Genomic DNA, 25885 nt, shown 5'->3' with positions numbered 1-25885 from the left:
CCCTAACCTCGTCGGAAGCCTAGAAAGAGCAGGGTCACAAGAGTCAGTCAGACCCAGATGACCACCTGACACCATTTAGGGGACGTGTGACCGTGTATACTTTATTTAACCTGGCTTTAGCTTTGTTTGATAGACAGCAGCAGCTACCAGCTACCACCTACCAAGCGCTTGCCACCTGCCAGCTATGGTTCTAAATGATCTACGTGTATCAGCCCACTTAAATCTCACAAGTGCTGTGACGTAGGGAGAATGATTATCCCCAGGATACAGATAATGACACCAAGACACTGATGGGTGAGGACTCTTTTCCAAGATCTGCAGCCTGTTAGGATTCCAACCCAGGCATCTGGCTCTGAATACAGGTTACCATCTCCCTCTTTGGGTCTCAGTGTGGCCAAACTGGGGTAATTAATGTGGCGGAGAGTTACTGGCCCAGAGGAGGGGCTCAGTAAGAGTAACTCTCCTTTCCCCCCGGCCAAGTGCAAATGCAAGGTCAGGGCAGCGTTGCCCGAGGACAGTCTGTGGGATCACAGGCCTCACAGGCCTTAGTGAAGGTCTCACACAGAATGACGCACAAAATTGCCCTAGGAAGCAGGATGCAAATTCCAAGAGCCCCTGGGACACATGCCCGGGAAGACGGCCTTGCATTCAGCACCCACAATGCAGGATTGAGCAGCCAGCCGCACAGGCACCCCTGGGTGGGGAGCACCCTCGGGGCGGATCAGTGACAAGAGAAATTCACAAAGCGAGCATTTCACCTGAAATCCGAGGGGGAAGGATGTTCGAGGTGGGACGCGCCGACCGGCTCCCTGGATAAGCGTGCGCCGGGCGCACCGTGTACAAAGGAGAACTGAGGTGCCTGCAGAAAATGAACCAGGCTGGGAAGAAATTGAATGCCAGAAAGAATTACAGTCTCGACGAAAAATAACTTCCACTCGTAGTTTTCTCCCTTACTGTCTGTGCTCACATAGCTCTTGACTTTGGTGCAGAACTGTGTTTAAACACTGAAATGCTTTGTTTTTGCAGATCGGCGCTGAGTGTGTAATTAAAAGGATCCCTTCATTAGCAGAACTAGACAATGAAAGCTTAAGTTGGCCTTCCCTGCTAATTTGGGAGGTTGTAAAACAGAGGCTAATACAACCACTGATTACAATTGTCACACAGACAGTGTGACAGGATCTGCCCAGTGATTAGGAGAGAAAAGGAGGAAGAAAGATTCCTTCTGGCCACCAGAAGCAGAGGAGTTAAGAATGCGACCCCCGCAGACAGCCACCAGGTCTCAGTCCCAGCCTTATCACGTGGGCAGCTGGCTTGACCTCTCCGAGCTTCAGTATCCTCACCTGTAAACGTGAACCAGTAGTTGTGTCTAAGGAGTGGGATTATCATGAGAACTCCCGGGAACAATTCCTATGTTTACTGCCAGATATCTGGAGCCCCTACTGCGTGCCAGGAGTGCATTGGGGCTACAAGCATAGACATAATGAATGAGAGCACTCCCTGCCCGCCCAGGCTTCAACCTGGTGAAAGAAACAGGCGTCAAACAGACAGACAGTGGCACAAATCACCTTTCCAGTGGCGATAATGACTATGAAGAAAAACTGTGCGAAGCCCGGGACGTTATCTAGAAAGGGATGGTTGACTCTATCTCCCAGTAGCTCTAGAAAGCTTTTCGGGAAAGGTGACGCGGAGTCTAAGGCTTGAGGGATGCGTGTTTTTCAAGTGGATCGTTTGGGGAAGACCATTTAAAACTGGAGGGGGCAGAGCTCGGTGGGGGAGACGAGGCGGCAGACGCAGCGGCCTGACCGGGCGGGGCCCTGCCCAGCGTGCCGCGGGCAGCCAGCGCAGGCGAGGCGGAGACCTTGAGAAATGGTTGCCCGGGTTTCCGTGAGAAGCGAGGACAAGCCCAATCAGCCACAGAAGGACAGCGGTCATCTACTCACGGGGCCAAAGAGGGACTCCACTGCTCTTTCGGGCCACAAGAGTTCTCTGCCCTGCCTGCCCGAGTGACAGGTAGAGCCTGAAGCGTCTCCTTCAGTGTCCGAGTCGTGGCCGCTCTGGCATTTGCGCTCGATAGCGGTGTATCGTTTTGTTCCTTCCTTCTCGTTCTTTTTTAAAGGCTCTGGACAGGGAGTCGGGAGAACTGGGCCTGCCTTTGCCACCCTCTCAACCAAGTGACATCGCCTCTCCTTCCCCGTAGAGCAAAACGAGGTCACCGCCGGGGCCCCTCCTGAGCCTGCACTTTACCCTGTCCCGCAGGTGGGGAGATGCGTCAGTGTTGCGGCGTCGTTCTCTGACATCGGTGACCTCCCATGGAGAGCCCGGGTATCAGGAAAGGGGCAGGTCTCCGGTGAGGCCTGAGAAGATGACTCCTGGGGGCTCTGCTAGGTGGGGACAGAGGCAGGTGCGGTCCAAGCCGAAGCAGCCAACAGTGACATTTCCAGGACGGCCGGGAGGAGCAGGGGCACTGTCTGGTGTCTGGTCATGTGGGCTGGGGGCTGGGGCGGCATGGAATGTCAGGAACCGGTTCAAGAAACCCCGCAAGGTCCTGAGTTCCCAGAGCCAACCCCTCCCCTTGGGGCTGGTGACTAGACAGGGAGCCTCTCCAGATGGTGGCACGTGGAAGATGAAGACGTTGGTGATTCTGATAAAAGTGTCTGACAGGTATTAAGGTGCTGTGCTGAGCACCCTGCATCCGTTTTCTCTGTAATTGCATCCGTTCTAAAGGTTAAGTACCATCGTTATTCCCGTTCTACAAAAGAAGAAACACACTTTGCAGTTATCAGACCTGCCCGAGGTCACCCAGCTCGGAGTGCAGGGCTGGGATTCCAGTGCAGCCTTGGCTGACCCCCTGGGCCTGCTCGAGCACTGGGCGGCACCCCGTGGGGAGGGGCTGCTGAGATCGCCTCTGCCTGCCCGAGCCGGTGAGCCAGAGAGCAGGAGGGTCGAGGCTGAGACACGCGCTCTGTGTGGAGGGGCCAGCAGACAGAGCCCTGTCAGAAACGCGTGTTGGGAGGTCGCTGTAAAGGGAGCTGTCAGTTCCTTCATCCAGAAAACGAGAGGGGCTGGGCCCGATGACCCCTAAAGGCCCTTCCAGCTCTGCAGCGGTGTGAGCTCTGGTGTGTGGGAACAGGGCCTTCGAGTAGGTCCTCGTGTTTGTCCTGTTGTCAATTCACAGCTCGGTCTGGCAGGACGATGCCCCTGCAGAACCCAGGCGGGCAGCTCCGGGAATTCATCGCGAACAAGGAAAGAGATCTGGTCCACGGCTTGCTGCCGTGGGGCCTTCGTTAATTCCCGAGCGCCACGAGCCCTGCGCGTCAGTGATTCACCAGAGCCCGCGACTAAAATGGGGGTGATTGGCGATCACAATGGAACAACCTCGCCCAGATCAGTGCTGCTCCCTCCCAGGGCGTCACCTTGAGTCTGGTTCAAGCTCCCCCAGCAGGTTCCCCTGATGCTTTCTAGAAAGGCTGTGTTTTTTATTCTAAACAAGGCAACGGTCTTGTGCTAGGGTTAGACTAAGTGCCCTGCCGGCCACTCTCCCTCGTAAGCCCCACACCACCCTTCGGTCAGAGATGTCTGTCCGTTGTGGGGGAGGGGAAAGGAGTCCAGAGAAGTCGAGTGACCACAATGAGCTGCAGCGGGACTGAGCGGAAAGCGCCTGGGCTTTGAACTCAGACAGATCCAGGTTCAAATCCCCACTTTCCCTTTGGCCACTTAATAGAGGAGTGACCCTTGGGAAGCAGTTGAACCTTTCTGACGCTACATTTTCTCGCCACTAAAAGTGGGGGCCACTTACAGTACCTAATCGATAGGGTCGTTGCCAGGGCCAGAGGAGATGTGACAAGTGACCTGCCTGACCCTCAGGTGCTCGGGGCCCAGCAGCTGCTGTGCGTGGAAGCAGCTCCACGCAGTGGTTGGAACCGAGGTCTCTGCCTGCCTGGCTTTCTGTCCCGGGTCCAGAGCCTATCGGTCTGTGTCTTTGTGCCTTGGTTTCCTCATCCGTAAAATGGGAGTGATAAGAACTCCAACTTCGTAGGACTTGATCAAGATTCAATTTTTTTAAATTGCAGTTTCTGGCACATAGTAAGTCCTCCCCACAGCATCACCACTGTGCGTGGTGCTGCTGGCATCTCATGCTGCTGCGGAGGAAGGGGGCCGAGGGAGGCGGGAGCGGCCAGGCGGGCGTTGGGAGGCTGGCGGCAGGAAGGGAAGCCGGTGGGAACAGACTCCCTGTGGGTCTGGGTCCTGCAGGGACTTGCACATCAGACGAAGGTCCCTTACTCAGTCCTTTTGCTCATCAGTGTGGAAACACATGCCTCACCCGTTTGGTAGTCTCATCGCCTTCTCTCCAAATAGCACAGCACCACCGTCAGGCAAAGGGGGCCTCTGTGCTGGCAGACGTTTGTCAAGTGACAGAGCCGGGCGGCATGGTAGTTATGCTTATTTTTAGTGACTTCATCCTCCAACTCTTTAAATTAGCTGCTGGGCTAATTTAAGGGACTTCTGCGGCGCACAGCTAGCAGTTTCTCCAGGAATGCCAATGTGCGCTTGCAATCCCCAAGTGACTTCGGGGACGGGTCTCAGCCGAACTCTGGGGAAGGAAACCTGCTTACCCTCCTCGGCCAGCACAGCGCCACTGCTCACCAGGCCCGCCAAACCACAGGATCCCCCGGGAACCAGAGCCTGGCGACTGCTTGACCTGTCCCCCATGGTCAAGCAGTCGCCACAGTCACCTCTCAGCGAGACCTGGGCCTGCATCGGCATCACTGCAGGGCCTCCAGGAACACAGTGCCCTCCTGGAACACAGTGCCCTCCTGGAACACAGTGCCCTCCTGGAACACAGGGCCTCCTGGAACACTGCAGGGCCTCCTGGAACACAGTGCCACGCACAGGCTCCTGGTCCACAGGTCCGGGGTGGGGCCAAGGAAGTGCATCTCTAACAAGCTCTCAGGCCGTGCTGGTGCTGCTGGTCTGGGGACCGCGCCTCCTGACCTCATCCATCCCCCACCCGGATCAGGGTACATACATACCGCTGACAGATGCATTCATCCCTACGCACCTCCGATCCTGCCACTTCTCTCCCTGAAGCTCATCACACTCTTCTCGCCTCGGGTGCCGCCACACCCAAGCCCGTTTGTCTGCCGTTGCGGAGCCTGTCAGACCCGGATGCACGTGGGCTTTCAGATCATACTCCCACCCCCTTCCCCCCAAGGTCTACTACCAAGGCCTAGCAACCCTGCTCCTTCCGCCTGCTCTGGGCGCCACCTCTAGACGCTGGCCTGGCCGCTTCCACCGCCCTCAGTCACTGTTCACAGACGGGGCTTGTCTTGCCCCCCTTGGGTAGGGGACTGTGTGCGCCTCACCCGTGTGTCCCAGGGCCCTGGGACGGTAAGTGCTTGGGAAGTGGCCATGAATGAATAAATAAATTATTGAAGGGGTGCTTAACTAAAAATGGAAACTATTTTCTGAGAGAATCTAAGCACCTTCTCTGAATCTTCAACTTGACCTTGCTTTGTCTGCCTTCCTAGAGTGCTCATTTCTGGGAATATATCCAGCTTATACAGAAGCATAAATTCTGGTTCCACCATTGATTTGTGTTGTTGGGCATGTAATCAGGTTCTCTGGGCCTCAGATTTCTACTCTGTAAAATGGGACCGGTTTCCACCCACCTCATAGAATTGTTATGAGGGACAGTTGAGGTGACATAGGTAAGTTGTTTGGCATGATGCATGAACTATATGTAGTAGGTCCCCAATAAATACTGCTGACATTTGACAGTAGGCTTGCCAGGCAAAATAAAGATAGGTATTTTTTCCCCAAGAGGTATAATAAAAAGTAATTCCATTTTATTTGAAAAACGGTGATAAATAGAACATTCGAGATTCTTTCCCCTGTTTTACTGAATCATGAATACACCAAATTCAATTTTTAAAATTACCCCAAAGGACTAGTAAGCTTGATTTATAGTTTCTTTACCAGTCACTTTTATTTTATAAGCCTGACAGTTCCATTAAAACGCTATTAAGTAAAAACAGGATTTTGTAGTTATTTGTGATAACCTGGATCTCGGTGTGATAGTTGAAATTATCTCCAGCAAAGGTACTATTTCTTGTTGTTCTGCTTCCTCTTGTACACCAGCTGTATCTTGACTGCCTTCTTCCAGTTGAGTAAACCCGTTTCCCCCTGAATTTGTGGTTTTGAGTCCATGAAAACGACATGTGTGTGGCATGGAAAGCCCTTTGCATCTTGAGGTTATCAACTGGGGTCAGGAAGGAAGGGAAATTGGAGTCATCCTACTGGACATACGGCAACCCTGGGAAGTAACGTGAAGGGCCGTCACGTAGAAGGGAAAGCAGACTCCTCATTCTCTGTGGCTCTGGGGCGGGGTGGGGTGCGGGCTGCGGACACTGGGGGGGGGAGACAGCCTCTGACTGCCACTGGGAAAACCCGACCGGGTCCCTGGGGGTGGTAGGGCCCCCATCACCAGGGCAACCCAAGCTAAGGCCACCACCCCGGAGACGCTGCCGATTGAATGACCCATGGGCACGGATGTCCCTGTCTACGCAGGATTAAGGTGTCTCCTCTAAGACGGCATCGTTGTGAACATGTTCTGGAACTGGGGAGGGTCCCACAATGTTGCGGAGGTCATGCCGCCGCTGAATTGTACACTTTAAAACAGTTAAACATGGCGAATATGTGTGATGCGTGTTGGGCCATAATGAAAGAAAATAGAGTCATCGTTGGACAGAATGACCTCTGACACTGCTTCTGGTGGTGCCGTGTCGTTTCCGAGGGAGCGCGTCCCTCTGTTTGGGGCGAGCAGGCCTCACGGACACTCCCTCCCGCACGGAGGGGCGTGGCTAATTAAGTGGTGGTTCAGGCGATTCAATACCGAGTATTACATGTCCGTGAGAAATCACGCTCCTGGAAACATATTTAGTGCTGCGGGAAATACTTGTAACGTGTAAGAAGAAGGATTTAACTGCATGTCCTGTGATCCTAACTTTACAGATAAATCAGAACGTTAATACTGTTCATCCCTGACGTGTGGGATTACAAATGGCTTTGATTCCTTTGTGCATTTCTCAAGTTGTCTGCTGAGGGCGTGAATCACTGTTAGAATCTATAAAAACGATTTCGCGCAAACAATAAATAGCAGTGCTTAGGGTTTTGTAACGCCCGGCGCGAAGCGTGGTTTGCTGTTGAGTGATGGTGGCAAAGGGGAGTGAGCACAGGTTAGAAGAATGGGTTGGTAACTTGGGGTCAGCCAGGCACCGGAGTGCTCCCCCTGCTGCGCCTCAGTTTCTCCGTCTGAAACAGCGATAGAGCAACAACGGTCTCCTTCCCAGGGTCGTGTGCAGAGCAGATGAGATGATACGGGCAAGACGGTCGTGTTGACTGAGGAGTCCTCTGAGCGCTTTTCCTGGTCGCCGAGTGTGTCCACACTGCACATTTCTAAATCTCCCTGTAACAAAAACTTAAACAGAGTTGGTGATGGCCGCTTACCCAGTAATTTAAGAGCTAATTTCCAGTAACGGTGCTGCTTTCTTTCACTCAGGATTTCCCCTGTAACCTTAGCAGGAGAACCTTTCATTTCACTCGAGGAGGAGCCCACTGACTTTTATTTACTGTCTCCAGTTGACAGAGATGTGGGTAAAGCCGGGCGGGGCGGGGGGGGGGGGGGCCTGCGGGGGGCCTGTGCCCCACCCTGGGAACACTGACTCCTCCCGAGGAATTGAGCTGCTCCCCTTGGCGGGGGCGGGGGGCACATCTGTTGCCCCAGAGCCATGTGCACCGTTGAATTTGAAAGGGGTTCTCCCCTCTGGTCTGCCCCCTGTCCTTTCTTTGAGACCAGTGTCAAGACCCACTTAGAAGGAACTATGAACAGAACTGACAGGACTTTGTAGTCACACGCAGGGGGTCTCTCCCTCAGAGGCTGGTTCCTTGGACTGGGGTAAAGAGAAGATCCCTGCGGAGAGCTGTCAAGCACTCAAACATCCTTCCCATTTAAAAGAGCTTATGGGATACAAATGGTCATAACCTTGGTTTTTTTATTTGAGGCTTACCTTGCTATTGAAAGCAAACTTCCCCAACTCGACAGATTCGATGAAACATTTCCCAAGGGCCTGCCTAGTACATGCCAGGTCCTATGGAAGTGGAGTTGAATAAGATGTGGTCCTGGCCTTGAAGGAGCGCACAAAATAGAGGTATTGGCATGTAAATAAATTCAGCGCACCTGGACGAGGGAACCGAGGAGCGAGTCCAAGGAACAGGGGTGGGACGTGGGAGAGAGTCGTCAGCGCGGTGAGCAGACATCTGAGCTCCTGTTGCAAGTGGACCGGAAGCGTGGCCGGCAGCCAGGGTCAGGGAAGGCCTTAAAGGCCGAGGAAAGCAGGTTCCCAGAGACCAGGATGGTGCAACTTGGAGCCGATGGCGTGCTTGAAAGTGGGAGCACCAGGGACAAGGCCATTTAATAGAGAAAAGAGTAGAAAATGGCCTTGGCACTGCGCTCAGCACCATGAGATGTGCCTCTAGTTCTCCTGCATCGGTTAATCAGCTGGGCAGTATTTACTGTCCATGTTCAGTGTGCCCAGGATTCTGTCCCTGGAATGGGCGCACACAAGGGGGAAAGGGTTGCCCCTGGCCCCAGCTCAGCTCTGGGCAGGACAGGAGGCAGGGGAGCGAGATGAGGGGCAAGAGCAGAGAGACGCGCTGAGTGTAGAAGGGAGCTGGGTGTCCAGTGAGCGCCGAGTGTCTGGTTCCAGGCCAGGCCGAGGGGCAGCAGGGTAGGAGCAGCAGGGAGGGCTCGGGGCCTTTTAGGGTATAGCGTGTCTTGGGCAGCAACAGGAAATGAGGAAGGGTGGGGAAGACATTGGGAACAACCCTGAATGCCAGAATGAAGAGTATGACTTCATTGTGTGGGCTCCTGGGGGTCACGAAAGAGCAATAGCAAGTGGGTGACCTGGCCAGGTTTGCTTTAAAGGGGGCACCGTGGCTGCCGTGTGCGGGATAGAGCTGTGGTTGGCAAAGGCTGGAGGCAGGAGGCTCTATTGCCACAGTTCAGGTGAGAGTCCAGGTAGGAGCTGGTTTCAGGGGACACTAAGAGGTAGGACTGGCTGCGGTGGTGGACGGGGAGGAGGTAGCATTTATTCTAATGCCTCCTGCTTGGGTAACTGGCAGATGTCACACTCAAGGAGACGAGGAATGAGGATTTGGCGTGAGGGGCAGTGGTCACTCCAGGTGGAGGGAGGTGCCTGTAGGTAGGTGGACATGTGGGTGTGGAGGTGAGAACATTCCAGGACAAAGCTGGATATGTGAGCATTACTAGCTGTGAATTTTCTCCAATACCAGAATTTCAGAATAAAATTCTTAGTCACCCAGACTAAGGAATCACAGCACTAGAGTCATTTTTTTGTATGACTTCCAAATAAGAAAATGGTTCAGCCAGAAACGTGACTGCGCCCGTTTCTAGAATTGCAAAGATGCAGCATCTTTGCAAATTGTTCGTTGAACTGTGCCGACGGCTTCTTGCCAGCCCTCAAGGAGATTTTTATATTTCTTAATTATTCAATTACTACCCATAAGTAGGAGTTTAAAATCTAACCCAGGCTGCGCCATGAGCGAGTGTTCCCTTGAATCGTGAGTACAGCAAAGGAACTGTCCGAGTTGGGCAGCCAGGATCGCAGAACGGGGGAAGCATGTGTTTCTTGTCCTTACTCTGTCCTGGGTTCCGGTCCTGCCTTTTGCTGTGAGCGTGGGCAGGTCAGTTCTCTGAGGTCAGGTTTCCGGTCTGGACGATAAAAATGGTGACAATGCCCACCTCCCGAGGTTGCTGTGAATCTCAAGGAAAGGAGAATGTGCAAGAGAAACCGCTCCCTGTCTGCTGCTGCAAAGCTCGCGCCCGTTGTAGGTCCAGTCGTTAACTCCTTGTATGCTTCAGGTCTCAGCAGCTGGAGAAGCCAGAAGCCGGAAAGGAAGATCCTTCTGACAGTGATCTGGCCTTCGCCTCCGACGGCAACCTCAATCCTGAAGCCCACCTGCCCTCCATCTGCCTCAAGCAGGTGTTCCCCAAGTATGCGAAGCAGTTCAACTACCTGCGCCTGGTGGACAGGATGGCCAATCTGTTTATCCGGTTCCTGGGAATCAAGGGAACAATGAAGTTGGGACCAACAGGCTTCCGTACCTTCATAAGGTCAGTGAGCCCCGTCCCTCCAGCTTGGGCTTTGGGCAGGGTAGGGCCTGGCCCCACCTCTGGCTGGTCCGATCTGTCTGACCGCTCCCGGCAGGGGTCTGTCAGCGTCCCCTCTGGGGTGGGATTGGCCCAGCGTCTTGTTTGTTGAATGAATTAATGAATGTTTTGAGTGTGGCAGCATTCACAACCTTATGCTGTGGTTAAAAACAATTCTGTGCTACCTTGAACTAGGTCCTTAAACCACCCATAAATAACTAGCCCACGGGCTCAGACAGACCTGTGCTTCACATGCCCGGCGAGCGTCCGCCCAGTGGCACGTGGCTGAGCGTGGCGCGTTTATGAAGCTGCTGCAGAGAAACAAGGCACATCATTCCAGGGTGTCAGCTTCAGGAGGGAAAAGTTAAATAATTCAGTGGATAAATAATTTAATATGTTTGCTCTACTATAAAAAATAACAAGCTTCTATTATAGAGTATGATACAAATTTTGCATGATTTGAAAGATAAAACATGAGGTTTTTTGCTGAAACCTACAAAATAAGCCATTGCCACTTGATCTCCTGAGATTATCTGCTCCTTGTCTCTACTTTTGGGGCACCTGGCACAGTCCAGGAGCACTTACCAACACTGGCCATGTGACCCGTAGACAAGTTCAGGGTGCCGTGGAACCTCGGTGGTCCTGTACGATGGGGGCAAGCTGCCTGTGCCCCGGGGTACTGTGGTGTACGCCTCCAAGAACCTATCTGCCCACATTTGATGTCATCGTTGTTTTTCTCATTGTTGGCTTTAATATTTCTACCATGCGCCCAAAAGTCACACTCTTCGTGGTTTGTTCACTAAAGCAAATAATTAGAAGTCTGAAATCAGAAACCATTTTTGTTACACTTTTCTCTAAGTGTGTTTTATAAACTCCAGCTACAGCCCTCGGATATTTCTGATAGGTTGGTAAACAAGAGTATCAGCAGGAGTTTTTGCCTTTTCAGTAACCCTGAAGTAGCACTTGCCTGGTGATTGTGAGAAGGACTTTGTGTTCTTTTCAGGGGCGACAGCAAAGCCCAGGGGAGGAGCACAGGCTTTGGGGTCTGGCTGCAAAGCCAAGGGCATCACTGTGTGGCTTTGGGCAAGTCCCCTGTCTTCTCTGAGTCTCAGGCTTCCCTCATCTATCAAGTAGGGATAACCCCCCCTGCCTTGCAGGGTTGTGATGAGGTTGGGCTGTAACATAGCACAGACCACCTGGCCCAGTGCCTGGTTCGGGGGAGCTGTTTGTTAAATGGGAGTTTGATGGTTATTATTCCCATCAGGCTGTGGAAATGTTCAAGAAAGACAACAGACACGTGTTGTTATTTCCCGAGAATACCACCTAACGTGATGCCCTCTGACTCATTTAGGAGTTGCATTTGTATAGTAATAGATACCCACCTATAACTGGTTTCGATAGTGCAATTAGTTTTTGTCGTACAACAGGAAGTTTGGCAATGGGGGTTCTAGGGCTGGTTAATGACTCCACAAAGTGATCAGCACCCCACTTTCTTTCTTTCTGCTCATCCCTCCTAAGCATGAGCTTCCAGCTTCAGAGTTGCGTTGTGGTCACGGCGAAGTTCCAGGCAGGAAGGAGGAAGAAGGGAGGAAGAGCAAAAGTCCTCTGCTAAGCGAATTAGACCCTTTAAAAAGCTTTCCAGAGGCTGTGTTCAGTGACCTCCACTTCCGTCTATCTCCTTGGCCTCCGCCATCTGCATGGGATGCTGGGAAATAGAATTTTCTAACTGCATATACCACTGTCCCAATATAATGAAGAGGAGGAGGGGGAGAAAAGTAGGTAGACATTCTCTGTCCCTTTGGGACTACTGTGGCTTGGGACACGGGGAAGAGCTCTGTGACTGAGGCCCCAGGTCATGAGGGCCCCCAGGCACCATGGCAGTGCACAGGGTCCCAGGGGAATGGTGAGGGGGAGCCGTCTTCTCTCAGCATCACACGTCCAGGGGCTGGGACCTTCTGGAGCCAAGGCAGGAGCTTCCCGCGCCCTTCCCACCGCCTGCACCGTTGCACAGAAGCGTCCATCCAGGGCACACAAGAGTAAGGGACGGCTCGGCCTCATGGGGACGACGGTCTGGGTGCTGCAGGGGACCCTTACCCTGGGACACCTGCTCCGTCTCAACCTCGTGTGGGAAAGGACCGTGTCTGGTCTGACCCAGCAACTTCTCCTGAGTGCCCAGTAGCCACCGAGCAATCCGAGATGAATAATGGCACCCCACCTGCCCTCAGGGGACTCTCAGCCTAACAGGCGGCTCATGGGGAACAAAAAATTAAATGCAGTCCTTTGGCAGAGTCATGGGGTAGCAGACAGAATAGGGGACCCTTTGTCTGCCAGGTGGAACCAAGGCAGCCCCCTGACAGAGGAGGCAGGGTTTGGACTGTTGGAAGCGGCACCTCACCTGTCACTGAAGGGGGGCCACCTGTGGGGCGGCTGGAGGGCGGGGGGATGGCTTTCAGGAGTGTGCCTCGTGTCCAGAGGTTAGAGAAGGTCTGTCATCCAGGCTAACTCGACAGTGGAAACCGAAATGCTTCCTTCTTACTTCTGATAAAATTCTACTTAAATGTGAGGGAGGGAGATGAGAAAAACTAGTATACCTTAAGAATTACGGTCTCGGGAACCTCTGGGAGCAGGCGGGAAGCCGACACAGATGCCACGGCGGGGGGGGGGGGGGGGGGGGGGGGGCGGCGGCGCACATGCTGGGGGAGGAAAGATCCCGCTGTGCTAGTAGCCCCAGCGCTTTTGATTTCTCAAAAGAAACTGGAACTACTGACTTTTCTGTAAAACCTCAATACATGTATATCAGTGTTGGCCATTCTGGCAGAAATTTTTAAACCCTTTGTGGGTTCAATCAAAGCGCGACTGCCCACGGAGGCCGCCAGCGTGTGAGGAGCCAAGGCGCGCGTGGAGAGGGAGGGCCACGGTGCTCTCGCCCCGCCCTGAGAAGAACACTGAATCGGGAAGGGTGCTGGCGAGAGGATTCCTAAACTGTGCTCAGACGGGAGCTGGGCGATGTCGGAAATATCGCCAACAAATCTGTCTCTACCGTGATCGACCTTAAGCTCTTCCATCCCTTTGTTCTCTGTAATTAAGTGCGTTTGCACGAAACACTGATTCTGTGATGTTGGAGACGATTAGGTCCCGCCGCCGTCGTTCCCGGTCTGTGTCGGCGGGAGCTACGGTGGTGGCCGTGAGGCGGGAGCACAATGTCTTCAGTGGGGACCAGGCAGCCGAGCAGACGGCGGACTCAGACAGCGAGCCCTCCCCCGACACAGACGCCACCAGCAACTGTCCTGAGTAATTAAAATGCAGGAAGAAATGGAGAAAACGCCGCACAGCCGTTAGCAGGTTTTTCCTTTTTAAAATGTACCCAGAGATCCCAGGAGCAACTTAATCGTAAAAGACGGTTACTCTGCTTTTAGATTTACCTGAGTCTGTTCAGTCTCGCCTGCTAAATTTAACAGCAGGCGTTTTCTCCTGCTAACAGCTCTTCTCTCTCCTCTGCGCTCGGTTTAAATTTTGCTTCGTTATGAATTAATAATATTTATGCCATATGCTGAGTTGAACCGAGTGCCCTTCTCTGCCGCGCTGCTCAGGAGACAGACGCTGACTGCTCGGGCCCACCTCCCGGGGCCGCCCTGCGCACGGCAGAGGTCGAACTTGGCTTTCATCTCTACCACCCACTCTCTCTCCCCAAGTTCCTCGAAGAGAACTGGAGGGGACAACACAGCACACATTCCGGTTGAGTTTGTTTCCAGTGGCCATCTCTCATGGGGCGCTGCACGGATCAGCAGTTTCGGGAGTGAGTTATGCTAATGCCTGCCCGGCCGTATTCTGTTTGCCTCGTCCACCAAGAAATGAGAAGTAATGAACTGTCGCTCCGTCCAGACCTAACTCCGCCTAACCAGCTTTCCCTGTCGCGTCCTCGGGAGGCCCGTAACAGTAGCACATATTAGCATGAATTAAGTGCCTCTTTTCCCCATCTCTTTATTATTATTATTTCACAGTAATTGCTGGGGCGTGGAGACTTCTCCGTCTCTGGGAAACAGAAACGATCTGATTCCTCAGTGTGACAGCTTTCTCGGAGGGGAAACGCGGTTTTGTTATTTGCCTGCCCCTGGACTACTAACGCGGAGGGGCGTCCTGGGGAACGCGCTAAGAACGCGGTCTCCAAGGGCATCCTGCGTCGGGATCTGACGTCAGTGCGCACGTGCTGCGTTCTCCAGCTCCGAAGCCCGAAAACCAAGCCGCTCGCCACAGCGAGCTGATTTCAAGGAAGCGGAGGCAGCCACTCCGCACCCGGAGCACTGGGGCTGCAGGTGGGGCGTTGCCCCTTGGAGACTCCTGCTCACCACCCACTTTGTGGCCCCTGAGTCTTGTCTCCTCTTAACCTGGAAAACAATTTTCTCTTTTTCTTTCTTACTCCCTTCTGCCTTTTTTTCTCACAAGGAGATGCTAATATGTCACATCATTGGTAGCCGTGGGGGGTTTTATTCTCTTAAGAGGCAACGTGGTGTGTTAGAAAGTTCTGGAATGGAAGCTAAGGGGCCTTGCCTCTCCTCTGTCATTAACTCCTCCGTGACTGTGGGAATCCCCCTCTTCTGTGATGACCTCTTTCTGGCACTACTGTGAGTGCTTGGGAGATCAATGGCCTTTAAAATAATGTTCACATCAAAACCTGGAGCTTTCTTTTCCCCTTCCTTGGATGTTTAAGAGGTGTTTTGTTTGTTTGTTTTTGAACAAATATTGGTCATTTGTTAACTTTCACCTGATGGACACCTCTCTGGGAAAAATAGGCTCCTTGTCTGCACAGAGAAGGATGGACACAAAGAAATTCTATAAACAGGATTTCATGGAGTGCGAAAAGTTGGCGCCTACATTTCCCGTGAGACGCCAGTAGTCGTTGACAGGAAATGGGGATGATAGTCTCAAATCTCTCTGTACTCAGGGTCCTAGTGAACTTGAGTGATTTGTGATTCTCTCCCCGTCACGCGTGACCAAATTCCTTTGATCACAGAAACAAAACAAAACAAAACAAAAACATTTCTTCAAACTGGTTCTGCGTCCTGAAGGAGGGCTGGGAGCTGCTATCTGTCCCTTCCCCATAGGTACCAGGCACTAAGCTCGTCCTTAAACTAGTTTCACACGGTGAGCAGCCTGACTCCTGCTGTAGGAATGAGGGAACTGAGATGCAGAGCGCTTCAGTGACCTGCTCAAGGTCACACGGCAAACTCAGGGTCCCAGCTCATGCGTGTTGGACTCGGACTCCACAGCGCATTTCTTCCGTGTACATTTCTAGCCTGTTTGTTTTTTCTTAGGAATGTTTCTGGCTTCTCGTGTTAGCATATTGCTTGGGCTTCTCTTCTGCTGAAGAATCTATCCTTTAGTTTGAAGAACTGCATCCCAGGACACAAGGGGAAACTGTTTTCAATGTTTTAGAGCTACCAAGGCTTCACGTTTTTACCCCAGGCTCTGAGATCACTTCCACCTCTGAGAGCGGTACCCAAGGCCCAGGACACCGCCTCCATGTAGTGGACACAAAATAAATTCTGCATTGAGTGGATGGGTGGGTGACAGTTCATTCCCTTTTGGAGTCTCTCAACATTGCTTGATGACCACAGGGACACACCCGGGAGAACCTGTATCCCAGCGACCCGGTCCTCTTCCCCAGCCTTCTGTCCCAACCCTTCCCTGCAGGGGCTCTCCAGAGGCTCCAGCTTTCCTGCGCCCCTGCTGAGACTTTGTGTCTTAAATCCCGGGTCCCCCCTGGGGCCCTGGGCTGGGCCCCCTCCCGACTTCTCCCCAAAGCTCCCAAGTCCACTCTCCTCCAGGGCAGAACCGAATGCGAGTCCCAGCTGTGAAATTTTGGGCAAATCCTGTCCCGTCTCCTGAGTCTCAGCTTAGCCATCCCTGAAGTGGAACTCAGAACACCGCCCTCGTAGAGTGGTCATAAAGATCCAGGGCACTGCATGAGCAGGAAAGGGCCTGGCTTGCAGATGGTGCCCCCCCAAATGCCTACAGAGTCCAAGCCCTTCTGCAGCATCTCCTGCCTGCCGTAGCCCGAGAGATCCCTCCCATCCCCACAGCAGATGTTGCAATCGGCTGGACTTGTGGGCATCGCGAGGGAGGATGCATTTCCTTGGAAAAGGGATAAATGGAGAATTCTTTCTGGTAAATTACGGCTCCTGCTAACGGTCTGACACTTCCATTTTCTACCTGTCAGGAAAAAAATAACTATATACCAGTGGTCAGCTCAGCCTCGCTCTTTGTGCTCTATTAACCTGCAGAGCCAGGCGGCGGAGCTCCCGTCCTGCGCAGGAGCTGGAGCCCGGAGGACACTGATATGATAATTAGAGGAAACCGTGGCCGCTCCTGACGAAGCTTTGGGAATGAGCCGGGCAGGTTGCTGGAAGGCCTTGGGAGCCACGGAAGCCCCACCCCGGCGGAGCCCAATAGAGATAGCCATCTCGGTGACAGGGGACATGAAAAGCTCTGTGTCCACTGACATGTTGTTACTGGGGCTCAATAACTGTGTGCTGATGTACTTTGAAGTCTGCCATGGTGACTTGTGATTGAAATATGGGGCCAGCCCAGGAGGAAGCAGGATGTGAATGGATGGCTTCAGAAATGCGTGTGGGGCGGGAAGAAAGGGAGGCGGGGCGGGGGGCCAGCGAACATGCGGGCATATAAGGAGCACCGGCAGCGTCCAGGCACCATGCCGGCAGGCTTCCAACCACCCTTGTTCGGGGCGTGCATGGGTTTGGAGAGGGGCCTCTGAAATGCCCACATCCTGCTTGCCAATCAATCCCTGGCCTGTCGGGTTCCTCGGGGAGCTAGTCACACAAGGGAGGATGACAAATGGGAAATCAAAGAACCACTTTATCATTAGCTGGGCCGATGGATGTGCACACGTTTGGAAAGTTGAAAGCAGCATTGAATGTAGTTCAGTCAAATGGACAGCTGGCCCAGGGGTCTAGCTGTCAGGATTCTCAGGGCAGATGCAGCCAGTACTGGGACTGGCCTCACGGCGGGATCCTGTGCGCTGGGCAGAGCTCGAGCCCTGGCACACAGACATTGACTGGCCAGCAGCATTTCTCCAGAACAGACAGGGCCACTCACCTGGAGGTCACCTCAGGCAGCCTCTGATGGGCTGAGATGGCACCAGTTCTGGGAGAGGAGAAGGAGAGAAAGGGGGAGAGAGACCAAGAAGGGAACCAGCAGTTGCTGGGAACCAGCCAGGTGCCAGGCACCATGCTGGCCCCTCCCCTCATTTTCACAACTGCCATGTGGGTGGGCATCGTTATCTTCATTTAGGGACCAGCAAATAAAGGCCCGGCGGTTTAAGTAGACTGCCCGGAGTCGCAGGAGTTCAGTCCTGGTCTGTCACACGCCCAAATCTTGCTCTTTTCGGCGTGCCAGACTGCCACCCCACATTTCCAGACCCCACCCCTCCGAAAAAATACAAGCGGGGAGGAGGAGGGTTCTAAATACCCTGCTGTGACTCAGGGCATGCCACTGCCGACATCGGACTGAAAGCTGGCCATCTCGGCCTCTCTGCCCCCGAACTAGGGGCACCCCTAAACCTCAGAAGCCTGCGCCTCCCTCTTCCTGTCCTTTCCAGGTGACTGCCCTAAAGTCAGGTATGAGCCCCGAGCCCCCACCCCACCCCCGGCACTGCTGCCTCAGCCCACGCAAAGGGGTGTGGGGAGCCCGCACCACTCTGCTCTGAGAGTCTTGGGCTTGCTGTGGCTGACTCGGGCCTCCATTAAAATCTCGAGGTGACAGACAGATGGGCGAAGTGCAGAGGCCTCGAGCCCCAGTCTGCAGCTTTGGCCCCGGGACCCTCCTGGTGCGAGTTTCCAGGGGGAGTCCCTCTGCACAGCAGAGACGCTGTCAGCGGTCCCAGCGATGCACCGCTGTCATCGGGTCCTCTGAGTGTGTGACCGTCAGCTGCCCGGACGCTGGCAGGAGAACACAGCCAGGCAGGTTCAGCTGGTCTCCTTCTCCAGAGACCAGTGGAGGTGAAGGTGCAGACAGTCCCCCCTCCGCACAGACTGAGCCTGCACCGGCTGTGCAGGGACAGGCCGGCACACGTGACTGTGGGGGCGATCGCCTGTTTTGTAGGTGGGGAAGCTGAGGCGCAGGAAGGGGAAATTGTTTTACCAGGGCCATCTGGCTTCCAAGTGGAGGAGCCAGGTTTGACTCAAGACGTTCCCTCCTAAAGTCCTTGCCCTCTGCAGCCCATTAAAGCCCCAAATAGGGCCCTGGCTGGCGTAGCTCAGTGGGTTGAGCACGGGCTGTGAACCAAAGCATTGCAGGTTCGATTCCCAGTCAGGGTACATGCCTGGGTTGCAGGCCACGGCCCCCAGCAACCGCACATTGATGTTTCTCTCTCTCTCTCTCCCCCTCCCTCCGTTCCCTCTCTAAAAATTAATAAATAAAATCTTTTTTTAAAAAGCCCCAATTAGCCTAGCTGCAGGAGCCCACATGGTCTAACCTCGAGTCACAGTACATTTCCAGCCTCCCCTGCCATGCACCCTTTATTAGTTCCGGCTCTGGGAAGGGGGGGCCTGTTGGGCAGGGAGCGCAGCCCAGGCACAGGCATGGAGGCGAGAGGGATGAGGACCAGTTTGGTGCCGTGGTGACGTGTGCCTTCCTGTCTCCGGCAGGAATTGCAAGCTGAGCAGCAGCAGCCTGTCCATGGCCGCCGTGGACATCCTGTACATCGACATCACAAGGAGATGGAACTCCATGACCCTGGACCAGCGGGATTCAGGTACCCGGTGACCGATCTCCGCCGTGCCCCGTGGCAGTTCAGACAGGGGTGGGCAGGACATTTCCTGTTCCTTCTCTTTCAGGGTCAGGGTGTGGGGAGGAGGAAGCGTATCCTCCCGGCTTGAGGGATTGAGCTGAATTTGAGGTCAGGGACCCTGTCTGCCACAAGGTTGTGCCCACCCACCTTCTGACTCCCCCATTAGAATCCCTCGTTCTTGCCTAAGGCTTTTTGATTCCATTCACACGGGGAATGCTCCGTTACCCATTCGTTCGCTCGTCCCTCGGTGCGCACATACACTGAGCGCAGGCCCTGGTGCTGGGCCAGGCCCTGGACAGACTGGAGTGAAGAGCGTGTGTTCTCGCCTTGAAAACACTCGCTGTGGAGGGGGAGGCAGATGAGAACACAACGTGGGCGGAGTGGGGTCTGTGCTAGGAGGAGGGGAGTGCAGAGAGGCTCTCGGGGCCCCAGAGGGGCCCCACCGGAGTCGTCCTGGAGGACCGGGGATGCAATAGCCCGTGCACGGGGCGGGACAGACCCCACTCCGGCAGGGATGCCACCTGGTCTCGGCACGGACGGCTGTGAAAGGCTCCGGGAACCCCAAACGGCTTAGGTGGGCTGGAGCAAGAAGGGAGGGCGAAGGGGCAGAGATGGGGTTGCAGGGGCTGCTGAGGCCTTGAAGGCCACACAGAAGTTTGCTCCTGATCCCCCAGGCTCCGTGGGGTTAAGGCTTCAGTTAGAAAGATCCACCTTTAGGTGGGTGAATTTCTGATCTTTTTCCTCACAAAGGGCATTTTTCTACAAAGTCACCATAACCGTACATGACATGTGTACGGCTCCTCACAAAATTACCAAGCACTTTCATGCACATGCCCTCATTAGACGTCCCCGTGCTGTAGGCATGGCCAGCCTCATTTCACAGGTGAGTGAACTGCAACACGGGTCACCTGGCACCTGGGTTTCCCTCCCAAAGGGACTCGGAGAGGAGGGGGCACCCAGGGGAGCAACTTTCTCCTGAGATGTGGTGGAGAGGACATGAAATCGGAGGCTGGGAGATCCAGGTTAGAACTGACGGTGCCTTTTGTAGGATGTAAACTTGAAAAGCCTTTTTGCCTCCTAATCTCCGTGTCTGGTTCCGTAAATGGTGCCAACAGCCCCTGCTCTGCAGGACGCCTGAGGCCTCCCGAGTCTGTGGGCGTGGAAACCTAAGGAGCCCTCGGGGGCAGTACCAGGCAGTTAATTGTATCGGCTGGCACCACCTGGCGAGCACCCGGGGGTAGGCCTGTCCGACCCACCGCTGGCAGCAGAGCCTGCACACACCTGCGGTCTGCCCTGGGCTGCAGTCTCCTGGCCGCAGGGACCGGTAGGCCCTCCCTGCAGGCTCTGCCCAGGCTTCCTTTGCTGACGGGCTGCACAGTGATGATGATGCTCCTGGCTGCCCGCTGGGGCGCGTGTCCTCCATGCCAAGCCCTCTGCCGGGCCCTTTACTTGCGCAGCGCTGGCTCGCATCCTCCCGGAGGCAGGCGCGGTTACCTCCATTGTACAGAGAGGGAAACTGAGGCTCAGAGGCTTGGATGGTGGGTAAGGCTCTCGGTTGCTTTGTCCTACGAATCGATCCCGGAGTCAGATGACCACCCAGCTCCCAGCCTCGGGGAATTGCAACACTCGTTGAATCCACAGGGCGGGTGTTCCGAGGGGTCTCCACCGTGGGCGCTCCCTCCCAGCCTTCCCTGGCAACAGGCAGGGAGAGGCTGGAGACAGAGCGTCTTCGGGAGAGGCAGGCAGACTAATTATCATTGCGAGGGCCGAGAGCACTCGTGTGACAGTGGAGCAGAGAGCTTTCTGCTGACGCCTTCAGAAAGCGAAGAAGTGTGTGTGCTCTGTGAGCTGAGTGTGGGGAGCCGTGGCAGGATCCCGTGGAGGGGGCCCGACGAGGGGGTGGGGTGCCAGTGGAATTATTAAATATTGGAATTGATCAGGAGTCGCAGCAGGAAGCTATTTATCATGTTTTATTGCTTCAAACTAGCATTACCATCTGGCCCATTGTTAATTGTGAGTAGCTTTTCCTGTCCTGTTTGCCTCTTAAATTGCTCCCCATAAGCGGAACCCATGGGGGCCATGAGCAACATGGGCTTGGTGAGGCTTTCTGGGGTCTGCCAGCTTTCTGGGGTCTGCTGACCAAGCCAGGGAGATGAGAAAAATACTTTTAGCCCATTCTGACCAACAAATCCTGGGCTGGGATCTTCCAGGCCTTTCCCTGCCTCTGCCTGAGCGCGTGGAATAAGAATGGTGGTAACTACAGTTTTGAGATCATCTCCTAGATGCACAATTGCTGCTGATTCTTACACCGACCTTCGAGGTGGGTGGTTGTGTCCCATTTTATAGATGAGGCTCCTAAGGCTCCAAGAACCAAAGGGACTAGTCCCATAGCCACGGAGTAGCAGAAGTCACATTTGAGGCCCTGGCTGGCGTAGCTCAGTGGATTGAGCGCAGGCTGTGAACCAAAGTGTCGCAGGTTCAATTCCCAGTCAGGGTACATGCCTGTATTGCAGGCCATGATCCCAGCAACCTCACATTGATGTTTCTCTCTCTCTCTCTTTCTCCCTCCATTCCCTCTCTAAAAATAAAAAGAAAATTAAAAAAAAAAGAAAATCTTAAATAAAAAAAAGAAGTCACATTTGAACTCAAGCCTCCTGCCTCTGGCCCTCCTGGCCCAGGACATGTCCCCAATCCAGGGTCCACCCAGCAGCGCTCTGTTATTTGATCGACTGAGGAGGGGTGGGACTTGTGAGGCACAAGACCTGTGGAGGAAGGAATGGAAGTGGGAGGCGGTGTGGAGTCCAGGTGCCTGTCTCCCCTTCCTGCCCCTTGCACTTATGCCCCTGTTTCCATCGCTCCCGAAAGGAGCTGACAGGGCCTGGGGCGGAGCTAGTGCGGGCTGTGCTGGTGACCTCAGGACACTGCCGTCTCACGGCTGGTGCCAGCCAGGGCCCTGTCCTCCCCTTGGGATGCCCTGATTCTCAATGAGAAGGAGCTTCTGAAGCCTTTCACGTCCTTAGGACCATTCAGGAAGCTACTGGATGGCCAAAGAAGATATCTGTGGCCGATTGGTGGTTCTCCTTTTGGCAAGTGGCGGCAAGGAGACGAGAGGGCCCTTCCTTCCCCCCGCGGTGCCGAACCCAGGGCTTCTCAGATAACTCCTGGCCAACGGGGTAGGTACCATGTCCCAGAGCTGCTGTGGGGCCGACAAGAAGGAAGTCAGGAGGGTAGTAGAACGTGGGAGCTCATTCTCAAAGGGCACACTCATTCATTCATTCGTTTATTCATTCATTCACACAGAGGTACTGAACATGTTTGCAGGTATTGGGCCCTATGGAAATATAAAGAGTGAATTTATATTTACGATCCCACTTTCAAGAAAAAAAAGAAGAGACCATTTACCATGTGACATTTACTATGTCAGAACTAAAAAATGCTTGTTAAGAATCATCTCCTTTAATCTCACACCGCCCTGTGATATAAGGGCTTTTATTCCCTTTTGACAGATGAGGAACCTGAGACTTAAAGAGGTGATTGTACATTGATGTGGCAAGTATTCCAATGGGGGCCCTGGGATTAAAGCCAAGAGCAGTCTGCCCACTGCCTTCCCATTATACCCGGTGTCTCTAGCCTTGCAAGTGCAAAGGATGCGCAGTTGACACATATCATCAGGTATGGTCAGAGCTCTGTGGGGGAAACAACAAGGGAAAGTGCTGTGAAGGTTAGGAGACAGAACACGTATAAAGTACTTAGGCTCTCGGTTGCTTTGTCTTCTAACTGGTCCCGGAGTCAGATGACCACCCAGCTCCCAGCCTTTGGGGAATGCCAGCGCTCCCCAAACACAGCATGGTATGCAACCCAGAACAGGCACTGTGTGCCCTGGAGCCCTGACGGCCCAGCCCGTGCCCCAGAGCGTGCAGGAGGATCTCACTAAGTGCCCGATAATGTCTGATGAGCAGACGAATACCAAAATTAAAAAAGCCCCCATCCCCAAAGCAGGCAGTTCTGGGTGTGCGGGCTGCACTGGGCACAGGGTAGCGGTGGTCTCCTTGGCAGGGTCTCCCCTTCCTCTCCTCACTGTCCGGTATGAAAGGCCAGCCTGTCTGGATGAGGTCACCACCCAGCACCCTCAGCAGCTGTATCCAGGTGCTCATGCTCGTGTTCCATCCCCTTCACAGGAGCCAGCCCAGGTCAGTCCTAATGAGACTTCAGTGCCCACTAAGGGGGGTAAGCAGATTCCTAAGGCTTGAGACCTTTGTGAGCCTACTCTTGAAATGGAGAAGAAAAATGATGGTTAAAAAGAAGGAGGAAAAATAGTGAAGGGGAAAACTAATGAGAATAAACACGCACGTTCTGAAATCTAAATCTCAGACCATACTTTTGAATAGGCTTGTTTTCCCTTTTTTTTCTTAAATTGGGCCAGGTACATAAGATAGGATTAATCATAATCCTTGGTTCATGAAACACGTTCATCCTGGCCCTAGCATAGCCTACTTTTACTTAGCTAGCTGTTTGAGAATTATTTTTTTAAGTACACTTTATTGATCATGCTATTAAATTTGTCCCTTTTTTTCTCCTGTGTCCCCCTCCATTTTGCACCCCCCTCCCTCCCTCATCCCCCCAACCTTAGTTCATGTCCATGGGTCATACACATGTTCTTTGGCTTCTCCATTTCCTATACTATTCTTAACGTCCCCCTGTCTATTTTGTACCTACCATTTATGCTTCTTATTTCCTGTACATTTTCCCCCCTCCCCCTCCATGTGATCTCCATTTCTGTGATTCTCTTCCTATTCTAGTTGTTTACTTAGTTTGTTATTTTTTTTTCTGTTTAGGTTTAGTTGTTGATAGTTGTGAGTTTGTTGTCATTTTACTGATCATATTTTTTATCATCTTTTTCTTAGATAAGTCCCTTTAACATTTCATATAATAAGGGCTTGGTTGATGATGAACTGCTTTAACTTGACCTTATCTGGGAAGCATTTTATCTGCCCTTCTATTCTAAAAGATAACTGCTGGGTAAAGTTATTTTGGATGTAGGTCCTTGCCTTTCGTGACTTTGAATACTTCTTTCCAACCCCTTCTTGCCTGCAAGGTTTCTTTGGAGAAATGAGGTGGTAGTCTTATGGGAACTGCTTTGTAGGTAACTCTCCTTTTCTCTTGCCACTTTTAAGATTATCTCCTTATCTTTAATCTTGGGTAATGTAACTGTGATGTGCCTTGGTTTATGCTTCCTTAGGTCCAACTTCTTTGGGACTCTCTGGGCTTCCTAGAAGTCTATTTCCTTGGCCAGATTGGACAAGTTCTCCTTCATTATTTTTTCAAATAAGTTTTCAATTTCTTGCTCTTCCTCTTCTCCTCTGGTACCCTTATGATTGAGATGTTGGAACGTTTAAAGTTGTCCCAGAGGTTGCTAAGCTTCTCCTCATTTTTTGGAATTCTTGCTTTTTCATTCTTTTCTAGTTGAATGTTTATTTCTTCCTTCTGTTCCAAATAGTTGATTTGAGTCCTGGTTTCCTTCTCTTCACTGTTGGTTCCTGTACATTTTTTTATATTTCACTTTTCATAGCCTTCACTTTTTCCTCTATTAAGTGACCATACTCAACCATTTCTGTGAGCATGCTGATTACCAGTGTTTTGAACTGGGCACATGATAGGCTGGCTATCTCCTCATTGCTTAGATCCTTTTTTGGAGTTTTGATCTGTTCTTTCATTTGGGCCATATTTCTTTGTCTCAACATGCCTATTACTAGTAAGGGGTGGAGCCTTAGGTATTTGCCAGGGCAGGGCAACCCACATTGCTGTGTTGTGGTGCTGTATGTGGGGGAGGGGTCAGAGAGGGAACAGTGCCACTTGCTTGGCTCTTGCCCAGCTTTCAGTCACTTCCCCCACTACCCACAAGTAAATTGGGCCCCTCTGGTGCTGATTCCTGGGTGGGTGGGTTTGTGTACATTCTAGAACCCTGTAGGTCCCTCTAACAGACTCTCCTTTGGGACTGGGAGTTTCTCCCACCACTGCAACACCCTCAAATTTTTATAGCCAGAGGTTTGGAGGCTTCATTTCCCCATGCTGGGACCCTGGTTTGCTCAGTCTGTCTCGCTCCCCAGTTGTTCCTCCCGGTTTATCTGCATGTGAATGTGGGACTGCCCAGTCCAGTAGCTGCTGCCTCACCTGCCCTGGTCAGCCATCCACCACCTTGCCTCACGTCCTCTCCTCCTGGACTTCCCGTCTCCACCCCTCCACAAGTCTGGATGACTGTTTCTTCTTTAGCTCCTTGATTGTCAGACTGCTATGCAGTTTGCCTTTATGGCAGTTCTGGTTGTTTTTTGTTTTTAAAGTGGTGGTTGTCCTCCTTTTGGTTGTGTGAGGAGGCAAAGCGTATCTACCTACACCTCCATCTTCCAAGTGTCTCTGAATTAGTTGTTTTTAATAATGGCATAAGCATTCACTAACTCACCACCCAAAACAAAAACTTGGACTTGACAATAACCCACATGTAACACGTGGCTCTCCTCAACACCAGCCTATCCCCCACCTCTCCCCTCCCAAGGAGCTTTCCTCTGCATCCTGTGCTCGTGGGCCCCCAAATAGGCTCGTCTTCCTCTCTCGTTAGAATGCCAATGACTGTTCGGGAACTTGATGGAATTTAGTAATATGCAATCTCAGTCTCCATCAGGCCAATGTAATTGTCATTGAAAAAAATGAAGGATTTCAGTTTCCAATGTTAGAATTTCTGGGAGAACACAGGAATCCAAATGAGGGTGTTATCCGCAAAGCAGGGGTGTGGTGGCCCTCTCGTGGCCCAGCGCCAGATGAAGAAACAAATTTGTCAGTGCAGGTGAAGTTATTTC

The 25885-nt window shown here is 52.9% G+C and overlaps 1 protein-coding gene across 1 annotated transcript in view; it reads left to right on the top strand.

Moving 5' to 3' along the window:
* The window catches only part of TTLL11 (tubulin tyrosine ligase like 11), a 190109-nt gene that overhangs the window by 139186 nt on the left and 25038 nt on the right, over nucleotides 1-25885 (top strand). The window contains 2 exon segments of the mRNA XM_036022170.1: nucleotides 9941-10192; nucleotides 18892-18998. Of these exon segments, the coding sequence (XP_035878063.1) occupies nucleotides 9941-10192; nucleotides 18892-18998 (359 nt within the window).

Source organism: Phyllostomus discolor, chromosome 3 (genome assembly GCF_004126475.2).
Source record: "Phyllostomus discolor isolate MPI-MPIP mPhyDis1 chromosome 3, mPhyDis1.pri.v3, whole genome shotgun sequence".
In the NCBI taxonomy this organism is placed as follows: Eukaryota; Metazoa; Chordata; class Mammalia; order Chiroptera; family Phyllostomidae; genus Phyllostomus; species Phyllostomus discolor.
Note: the sequence above shows the minus strand (reverse complement) of the source record. Positions and strands in the feature narration are given on the sequence as shown.